The 11,322-nt window shown below is 36.2% G+C and overlaps 1 protein-coding gene across 3 annotated transcripts in view; it reads left to right on the top strand.

Annotated features, from left to right (window-relative positions):
- The window catches only part of DIMT1 (DIM1 rRNA methyltransferase and ribosome maturation factor), a 57,811-nt gene that overhangs the window by 31,794 nt on the left and 14,695 nt on the right, over positions 1-11,322 (top strand). For all 3 annotated transcript variants that reach the window (XM_053701323.1, XM_053701325.1, XM_053701324.1), the window contains 3 exons: positions 2,222-2,271; positions 7,868-7,991; positions 9,027-9,119. In XM_053701323.1, coding sequence (XP_053557298.1) covers positions 2,222-2,271; positions 7,868-7,991; positions 9,027-9,119 — 267 coding nt within the window. The remainder of the gene's footprint in view (positions 1-2,221; positions 2,272-7,867; positions 7,992-9,026; positions 9,120-11,322) is intronic.

Below are 11,322 nucleotides of genomic sequence, written 5' to 3'. Positions count from 1 at the left end.
ACATCTCAATAAACCAAATTACCCTATTAACCACTAATCCGCAAAACCCCCACATTGCAACAAACCAAATTAACCTATTAACCCCTAAACCGCAAAACCCCCACATCGCAATAAACCTTATTAAACCCTTAAACCGCCAAAACCCACAATGCAAATAACGATTTAAATAACTAAGCACCCTAACCTAACACCCCCTAACCTCACAATCCCTTAAATTAACCCAAATTACCTAAACTAATAAATTCTAAGTTTACAAAAAAAGGCTAACATTACAGAAAATAAAAAATCAAATTACCAAATTTAAAAAAATTAAACCTAATCCCTATGAAAATAAAAAGCCTACCAAAATAAAAACACCCCCAATCTAAGAATAAACTACCAGTAACCTTTAAACGGGCTTTTTGCAGGGCATTGCCCCAAGATAATCAGCCCTTTTACATCCAAAATACACCAAGTCCCCTCTAACAGTAAACCCCCCCCCCCAAAATAAACCTAAACTACCCATTGCCCTGAAAAGGGCATTTGGATGGGCATTGCCCTTAAAAGAGCATTTAGCTCTTTTACAAATTGCCCAAAAAAATCCTAAATTTAAAAAAAAAAAAACAAACAAACATAAAAATTAAAAAAATAACACTAAAGCCCCAAATAGATACTCACAGGTCCTGAAGTCCGGCAGAGAAGAACTTCTTCCAAACGGGTCAATCATCTTCATCCACAACGAAGGCGGCGCGGAGCAGATATGCGGAGCAGTGTTTCAAGATGTGGCAATCCTTGGAGGCGGCAAAGGTCCTTGGCGGCGCCCCGCGGCGGCGTGGAGGTTCCTCTTCATGCGATCGTCTGCTGCGCACTGAAGATTAAATGCACTCTGCGGTCATTGGTCTTCAGCTCCGCCCTCCGCTCCGCGCCGGATGTTCCTGGAAGAAGAAATAAGAAGTTCTGCTTGGAAGAAGACTTCACCACATGGGACAGGACCTTCTCCGCCAGACTTCAGCAACCTTGAGTACCAACCTGGGGGGTTAGACTTAGGATTTTTTAAGGGTTTTTTGGGGGGGGTTGTTTTATTTAGATTAGGGATGGGCAGTAAAATTGCTAAATGGCATTTTAAGGGCAATGCCCAAACAAATGCTCTTTTCAGGGCAATGGGTAGTTTAGGTTTTTTAGTGTTAGGTTCTTTTTATTTTAGGGGGTTTTACTGTTAGGGGGACTTTGTGTATTTTTAATGTAAAAGAGCTGTTTATCTTGGGGCAATGCCTGCAAAAAGCTATTTTAAGGGCTACTGGTAGTTTATTCTTAGAGTAGGGGGTGTTTTTATTTTGGGGGGGCTTTTTTATTTTCATAGGGATCAGGCTTAATTTTGTAAACTTTGGTAATTTGGTTTGTTATTTTCTGTAATGTTAGCCTTTTTTATTTTTTGTAATCTTAGCTTTTTTTATTTTTTGTAACATTAGTAATTTTTAGTTTAGTTAATTTGTTTTAATTTAGGGGGTTTTAGTTTAGGGGGTGTTAGGTTAGGGGGCTTAGTAATTTTTAATTAGTTACTTACGTTGTTGGTTTTGGCGGTTTAAGGGGTTAATAGATTAAGTTTATTGCGATGTGGGAGTTTCTGGGTTAATAGGGTAAATAGGTTTATTGCGATGTGGGGCTTTTGCGGTTTAGGGGTTAATAGGTTAATTATGTTTATTGCGATGTGGGGGTTTAGGGGTTAATAGGGTAATTAGGTTTATTGTGATGTGTGTGGTTGAGGGTTAAGGAATAAGGGGTTAATTACTTATTTTGCAATGTGGGGATTTGCAGTGTATGTATTAATACTTCGTGTGGGAGGTTGTTTTTTTTTTTTTTGTTATACTGCGTGCGGGCGTTTGTTTTTTTTAAATACTTGACACAGGCGGTTCATTTTTGCTTTTGTAATGCTCCATTTGCCTTTGCTGCATATCCCAGTGGATTCTGAAAATGGCAAGGTGGTCAAAGAAACCTTCGGTGGATTATTTCACCACCCTGCCATGATTATTTCACCACCCTGCCATTTTCAGAATCTACCGCTGCATCCCGGTGGAATCAGAAAATCCACCTCTGCATCCAGGTGAATTCTTTAGTCCTCGCGCTGCCAACATTCCATTGAGGATGCGTGCACAACTGCCGACAGCGACAGACATTACAAACACAATTATAGTTTAGATTGCTTTATTGAAAAGGTAATTTTTGTGATTTTTCTTTTCTTTAGATCTCTTCCCCCTTTGTTTTCAAATTACTTCTTCATAGACCGTTTTTTAGGTAAGTTTTAAAAAAAACGTTTCCTATTTATTTTAGTGGTTTTGTAATTCTGTTCTTGATCACAAAACATTTTTGCTATTTACAAGAGGGTTTACTGTGTGCTTGTGGAAAATTTTATTGGAGAGAACATAGAAATACAGGCTTGTGACGTGGCATGTTTTAAAGTGAGTAAGATGATGATGTAGGTTTCATGAAGAGTCTGAATCTTAGGAGGGTATCCAGCTAAATGGGGGTGGGGGATTAACAAAAAGAAAAACAAATGCAAGCAGGTGTAGTTGAAGTTAGATGAAGAATCCTGTAAACACAGAGAACAGAGAGGCGCAAGATAGAGCAGTATCGTCTGGACAAGCGGCAAAATCAAAGCAACAAACGCATATCTAGAGGAGAGCTACTCACAAGTGTAGCGGCACCAGAGAAGTGCCTAACACAGCATGTCGGGTCTATTTAAGCGTCGCCCGACAGACACTCCGCAGGAAATACGACCAGGTAATCCACAATCTGTACACACCACTCCGATCTGGGCGGTCAGCCAACACAGGGGGTGTGGAGGAACGAACCTGCTCCGGATAGTTTCCCAGAGGGGTGTGACGATCAGACAGTCACCGGGTGGGTGATTAACAGGCAATAAGTCCCGTCTCCGAACTGAGAGTAGATAAGAGCCAAGCAAGGAGTGGGTAAATTAAAAACTGTTTATTAAACAGAGATAAAAACAGCAACACGTTTCTCAGCTATAGACTAGCCGTTTCATCAGGCTGTATGAATAACCTCACTCCTCTAGCTCAGTATAACCGGTATAGGGACCAATCGGAACACAGCATTCACACACTCCCCCTTAAAGGTGCAGCCACACATGGAGAGTAATTCAACCAATGATATTGGCATATCCAAAAAGGGATAAGAGGAGGCGTGTGATACACCGGCTCATTGGTGTCATACCTGTTAAACATATACATAAAAGCCATACCTTAGGCCCCATATACACTTCTAAACATATGACAGATATCACAACGGGGGCAAAACATAATAAACTTATAACAATACTTCTCGAAACCCTAACAATATATAATAATAACATATAATAAGTGCGTACAGAAACTATACAATATATAGATAAAACATATATGTGACAGAAAAATTGGTATATAAAACATTAGATCAGTATAGATTAAAGTGCTAATAGATAGCTCTAAATAAATTTAATACAAACCATAATCATAATATGAAAACAAAATAAATACAATGTGTCATCTATCTAAAAACATTGATCATGATATGGGGGCACGAAACCTAATAGTTGATAAATGCAAATAAACGATCTAATATAATACACATACACATGACTAATAATAAATAAATTATTAAAATAAATATATTTCATTCAGGTGCTAATAGATAGCTCAAAATTGATTTAATGATAACAGTAATCATAATATGATGACAATTAGATTTTTATAATTAATATAAAGTACAAAATCTAATGTGTTGTATCATCTATCTAAGCAGCAAATGACCACCATAACTACACCAATACCCATATACATACACTATTACCCATCACCGTAACATTGGTAGTGATTAATACAGGTCTACAGAGAATCTATATTATAGATCTTTCTATATAGGATAAGATTCAAGTAGAAAACTTGAATAATGGGAATAAATAAAAATCTATAATATATACCAAACATCTTTAGAAGGCTGCTAGATCTATATTAAGATTAAGGCTCACCGGGTGTAAACTATTCAGTGTGTGGATCCAGTATTGTACAGATGAGACTTAGGCACAAACTCAATAGGAATGATAGAGAAAGATCTAGCGTCTCCATTGTGCTGTAGATTGCAGTGTCTGGGGACACTATGTTTTTTTGTAATTGTTAACCATATTACGCACATGCTCGGACCATCTAGTACTCCGTCTCCTGCACGTGCGACCTACATATTGTATCCCACAGACACATGACAATAAACAACAAAATGAGAGGCACAAGATATGTGACCAATAATGGAAAAAAGTTTTCCAGTCGCATTAGATTTAAATGTTTTTTGTTTGTGTGCTATACAAGCACACAACTTACATCTGCTCACCCCACAACGATAGGACCCTGAGGATAACCTTGAATTTATCCTAAATGGACTCTTAATTCTTCTAAGTTTCACTATTTTGCTTGGGGCCAACATAGTTTTTAAATTAGGCGCTCTTTTATAAACTATTTTGGGTTTACTATCTATTAGATTACCTAAGATGGGGGTCCTTCTTTAAAATACCCCAATGTTTTGTAAAAATTTGTTTGATGAGGTTATGATTACAATTATATTGAGTAATAAATAATATATTGTTTTCCTTAGTGGTTTCCAATCTATTTATTTTTTTCAAATTCGAAAAATATTCATCCCTATTATCAAATTTGGCTCTCCTATAACCACTATCAATAATATGTGGAGGATGGTTTTTATCCAAGAACCTTTCTTTTAGTATCAAGCTTTGAGTCTCGAAATCCGCCAAAGTGCTTCAATTACGCTGTATACGTTTAAATCTAAATAGCTATTGCAGTCCACTGTCTTAAAATATGTAGTACTTGTAACCTTCCCATTATCAAATTTAAGTGAGAGGTCCAAAAATACAGTAGTAACATTATCTATAGCACTAGTAAATACAAGTCCTCTATTGTTATTATTGGCAGATGTCACATCCCCTTTCCAAACAAAAATTGAACAAATTGGCATAACTTGGGGTGAACTAGGTACCCATGGTGGTACCTTTGACCTGCAAATAAAACTCATCCTGGAACATAAAATAGTTGTGTCTAAGTATAAATTAGATAAGTTGTATGATAAATTCACACTGAATATCAGGAAGATATGGGTCTTGATATAAATAATCTGAAACTGCCATAATACCTAACTGATGGGAGATATTGGAGTAAAAGGCCTGTACATCACAAGTGATCCACAATAGATCTGGAGTTATAATAAGGGATTCTAGTTTATTAATCAGATCTGTTGAGTCACGTATATATGAATCTAACCCTATCACATACTTCTGTAAGAAAAAAATCAACATAGGAAGAGACATTATCGGTAAGGCTTCCTATGCCTGCCACTGAATAGTTTACACCCGGTGGGCCTTAACCTTAATATAAATCTAGCAGCCTTCTAAAGATGTTTGGTATATATTATAGATTTTTATTTATTCCCATTATTCAAGTTTTCTACTTGAATCTTATCCTATATAGAAAGATCTATAATATAGATTCTCTGTAGACCTGTATGAATCCCTACCAATGTTATGGTGATGGGTAATAGTGTATGTATATGGCTATTGGTGTAGTTATGGTGGTCATTTGCTGCTTAGATAGATGATACAACACATTATATTTTGTATTTTATATTAATTATAAAAATCTAATTGTCATCATATTATGATTACTGTTATCATTAAATCAATTTTGAGCTATCTATTAGCACCTGAATGAAATATATTTATTTATTTTAATAATTTATTTATTATTGGTCATGTGTATGTGTATTATATTAGATCATTTATTTGCATTTATCAACTATTAGGTTTCGTGCCCCCATATCATGATCAATGTTTTTAGATAGATGACACATTGTATTTATTATGTTTTCATATTATGATTATGGTTTGTATTAAATTTATTTAGAGCTATCTATTAGCACTTTAATCTATACTGATCTAATGTTTTATATACCAATTTTTCTGTCACATGTTTTTATCTATATTGTATAGTTTCTGTACGCACTTATTATATGTTATTATTATATATTGTTAGGGTTTCGAGACGTATTGTTATAAGTTTTTTTTTTTTTGCCCCCGCTGTGATATCTGTCATATGTTTAGAAGTGTATATGGGGCCTAAGGTATGGCTTTTATGTATATGTTTAACAGGTATGACCCCAATGAGCCGGTGTATCACACTCTTATCCCTTTTTGGATATGCCAATATCATTGGTTGAATTACTCTCCATGTGTGGCTGCACCTTTAAGGGGGAGTGTGTGAATGCTGTGTTCCGATTGGTCCCTATACTGGTTATATTGCGCTAGAGGAGTGAGGTTATTCATACAGCCTGATGAAATGGCTAGTCTATAGCAGAGAAACGCGTTGCTTTTTTTTATCTCTGTTTAATTAACCATTTTTAATTTACCAACTCCTTGCTTGGCTCTTATCTACTCTCTGTTCGGAGACGGGACTTATTGCCTGTTAATCACCCACCCGGTGACTGTCTGATCGTCACACCCCTCTGTGAACCTATCCGGAGCAGGTTTGTTCTTCCACACCCCCTGTGTTGGCTGGCCTCCCAGATCGGAGTGGTGTGTACGGATCATGTATTTCCTGGGGAGTGTTTGTCGGGCGACGCTTAAACAGACCCGACATGCTGTGTTAGGCACTTTTCTGGTGCCGCTACACTTGTGAGTAGCTCTCCTCTAGATCTGTGTTTGTTGCTTTGATTTTGCCGCTTGTCCAGACGATGCTGCTCTATCTTGCACCTCTCTGTTCTCTGTGTTTACAGGATTCTTCATCTTTACGACTTTTGCTGAGAGTGCTGCCGACATCTGGGATTTCATCTTTGACCTACTAGCGCACCTCCCTGGGGCCCCCTGGCTCCGGCTATCATCTGGTAGTTGAAGTTAGAGAAAACAATGTTGGGAATGATGTGAATATCATTCTGCAAGTTTAAAAGAAGGTAAACAAAGACTACAATATTCCTCAGGATTTTGTAAGTTAGGACCTTGTTGTTAAATAGAATTATAGAAACTCTCATAAACTGGTATTTGGGATGGTCTAATAAACAGGTGATCATGTAACAGGATCATACAATTGTATACATTTAATAAGACGATCTTCAGAGCATTGTAAACTAGATCTATTATTTTCTGTTGATTACAGTACTATTTAATTTGTTTGCATTTCTAGTGTCTTTAGGTTTGGTACAATATTCATGTTTCCTAAGGTCGTCAAGAAAAAAAAAATGCTGTGTATATCTAAAGAACAGGGGGGGTTCTTCTTTTTTATTATTAAAGAGACATAAAACCCACAAATGTTCCTTCATTATTCAGAGTATAACATTAAAAAAAGTGTAAACATTCCAGTTTACTTCTATCATCACATTTTACATATTGTTCTTTTGATAAGCAGGTAGAAAGATTTAGGAGAATGTGTGTCTGGAGCAATATATGGCATCAGTTTTATAACCGTTATACATTTTCAAGAACACTAGGTGGTAGCAGTGTTTCCTTTCATCTACTGCTCCAGAAATGTGCATGTTGCCTACCTAGGTATCATATACTACAAGAACAAAGTAAATTTGATAATAGAAGTAAATTGGAAACTCTCAATCACACAAGAAAAAGTTTCGGTTTTATATCCCTTTAACTGCCTCCGTAAATAAACTCTTCACCAAACCAAGATGGTGCTATTCACATATCTGGGGAGGCCACATGGTGTGTGTGTGTGTGTGTGTGTGTGTGTATGTATGAATGTATGTATGTGTGTATGCGTGTAAAAAAAAATATATATATATATATACATACCCTTCTATTTTCTAAATTTTGATTTATTTTTCTAACTTATAGATGTGCAGTGCTGATGTTTCAGAGAGAATTTGCCATGCGGCTAGTGGCAAAACCAGGAGATAAACTGTATTGCAGACTTTCCATCAACACTCAGCTGTTGGCTCGTGTCGATCATCTGATGAAAGTAATTCAAATCTAGCACTGCTTGTGTATATATAACCTTATGCAATATGTGCTCTAGTGATTTTTATCGAATTCTCCTTTCTTTCTCTTTTTTTTTTTTTTTAAATCTTACTTTCTTATCCCAAATTTAAAAGCATGTTGTAACTCGCCAATTAACACACTTGCTACTATTAAAGGGACATTAAACACTAAATACATTCTAGATAGAATAATGCATTCAAAGAAAACATTAGTCTAAGAATAACAAGTAGATGTATTTTTTTTTTTTTAAAGTTTCGTTAGCTGTTTAAAAAGTTTTAGTGTCTATAAAACAATGGGCGCTAACATGTTGTAACTTAGTTACCTTTTCTGCTGTGGCCAATTAGGGACAGTTATAAATAGGTTATTAGAGTGTGCAGCCAATGGCAGTGTGGAATATAACAGTGTTCTGCACTTCCATGTCTAACAGGAACTGAAAAGCTCAACATTTTCTGAATGGAATTACAGGAAAAGGGGACAAAATAAATAATGAACGCATATAGCAGATATATATACTCTGCAGATATATATACTCTCAAAGTGTTTGATGTCCCCTTACAGGAACATTTAAGTTAAAATGTCATGATTCAAAGCAGACCCCTGCCCTTTTTTTTTTTTTTTTCTTCAACTTAAATTGCATTTTCAAACTTACCACCTTCTCACTGTTCTTCTTTGAAATGTGTTCCCTCAGGAGCATATTTGTATCTTGAGCACTATATGTCAGCAGCATTTGTAACATATAGTTCTCAAGTCGACTCGATCCTGAGATTTTCTCTGACGGAAAGAATCTTAATTTAGATAAAGGATGCCAATAGAAATTTGTTAATTGAAGTAAATTTAAAAGGATTGGTTTTGAATTCCATGTTTTTATCTAGACTCAGATATAATTGAAACAAGGATGTTTTAATGCATTTCTTTACCTACAATGTTTCTTTTTCCCATTTTGAACAAACTACACTGAGATCAGTAGCCTGAGCCAACTCATTGCTGACACTTTTTTGTAAATTTTCTGCTTCAGGTTGGAAAAAATAATTTTAGGCCTCCTCCGAAAGTAGAATCCAGTGTTGTCAGGATAGAGCCAAAAAATCCTCCACCTCCTATTAACTTTCAGGTAAGGTGTGTTTTTTAGACTGCAGTAGTGGTTTCATATTCTAAAGCTGTTGATTTCATTTTTCCATTAAACTTTAGTTCAGCTATGAAATGTTTAATTCTCTTGTTTATTGTGACATTACATTTAGCAGGAGATGATTCATTATTTGATAAGCTGCGAGTTGGTTAAAACATTTAGAAAGAAGTGCTCGATCAGGAATGAATAACGGCTAAGTAGCTTGTTCTATGGCAACTTACCATCTGGGAGCAGCCTCCTCTAGCCCAATTGTGCTTTTAACAGAGGAGAACTTTCCCAAAGTATATCAGTCTGATCCGGCCTAACCACGTCAGTCTAGCCCCAAAATACCTCCTCTGAATAAGGAACATAGCAACCCCAGATAATCATTTTGACTTCCCTTTGGGCCTGGTCAGTGAGGTGCTGCTATATCTCTCTAAGCACATTGGGCAGAGAGTCCACATCTGGTTTCCCCCATCACACTTGCTCAGGGTCATTATTCAGATACATACAGGAAGAGAAGCACTCGACCAAGAATGAACATTTCAGTAGCTTGTTTTATGGTAAGTTACCCCTGGGAGCAGCCTTGGACCAGGTCTGACCTTGTTAGATGGGATCAAACTGATATAATACAGGAAAGTTCTACTCTGTGAAAAGCAAAATTGGGCTGCTCCTAGGTAACTTGCCATAGAATAAGCAACTGAGCTGTTGATTGTTCCTGGTTGAGCGCTTCTCTATCTGTATATATTTGCATAATGACCCTGGGGAAGTGTGATGGGGAAACCAGATGTGGACTCCCTGCTCAATGTGCTTGTTCAGAAGAGAATTGCCTGGTGTTTTGAGGCTGGACTGACCTTGTTAGGCAGGATCAGGCTACAATAGGAAAGTTCTCCTCTCTGAAAAGCACAATTTGGCTTCACACAGAAGAAGCTACTGAGCTGCTGTTCGTACCTGTTGCCACTCTTTCTTTATAGAACTAGCCCACTTCCATTTAAACTGCAGTTTTTGCATAGAAGGCTGCATTTATTGGATATCGGCAACCCTTTTTATTTCTCTGATTGGGGATGGGTTCTCCTTCAACTTGTGTGTGTGTGTGTGTGTGTATGTATGTATGTATGTGTATGTATATGTATGTATATATATATATATGTATATATGTATGTATGTATATGTATATGTATGTGTATATATATATATGTATGTATATGTATATGTATGTATATATATATATATATATGTATATATGTATGTATGTATATGTATATGTGTATATATATATATATATATATATGTATGTATGTATATGTATATGTATATATATATATATATATATATGTATGTATGTGTGTGTATATATATATATATATATATATATAATAAAATACCGTTCAATGTACTGTTACCCTCCTGTGGCTATCTGCCTGGGTGCAAACATGCAATGTATACTCCTGGAAAAACGAATGCACTCTCAGGTCTTTTTAGGTGAAGAAAAAACAATCTCTTTAATGGAACGTTTTCAGGGAATTCCTCCCCTTCATCAGCATAAATTCAGTGTCAAACATGCAAACTTATATACACTTATGTGAAATTAAGCAATGTCAAATACCTGTGATCACTCAGTGAGCTGGCGCCAAACACTCTATGTGGAACGCATAATTTGCGTTCCACTGCGTGCAAACTGGAAGTGGTATCCTCTATTTAATTTCTGGTTATTAAATAACGTATAATAAAGTATAATACTTGTGTATTTATGGTCCTTAAGTGTGTAAAAGTTTAAGGCAAATTATTGATAAATTATACATCATATTTAAAACTTGTGCAAACTCAATCTCAAAGTTCCCCTAGTGCGGGGTTAAATTATGTAAAGGCTACAATCTATAATTGCGATCATGCATATCATCATATTTACAACACTGTGCATAAGGTTATTTATCTAATAGTGTCAACTCTTCTATATACCCTAATGTTTTTTTCTCTCTCACCCTGATGGGCCGGTGCTGCGCCCGGGATCGTTGGTTATGTTGGTTGGCATGGTAACAGGTTCCGACCGGAACTACTTAGTGCATTAATATGTATATAGTCACCAGTTACATTCCATTTCATGTATCTGTGCACTGTCAAATGCCCTCCAACATGTCAAAGGGTAGGACTACAAACTTCAGTAATATACTGCACTGTGCTGTAGTGTTTATAAAATTATTCCTTAATG

The sequence above is a fragment of the Bombina bombina genome, chromosome 2, assembly GCF_027579735.1.
Source record: "Bombina bombina isolate aBomBom1 chromosome 2, aBomBom1.pri, whole genome shotgun sequence".
NCBI lineage: Eukaryota > Metazoa > Chordata > Amphibia > Anura > Bombinatoridae > Bombina > Bombina bombina.
The sequence above is the reverse complement of the archived record's forward strand: the minus strand, read 5'-3'. Positions and strand labels throughout refer to the sequence as shown.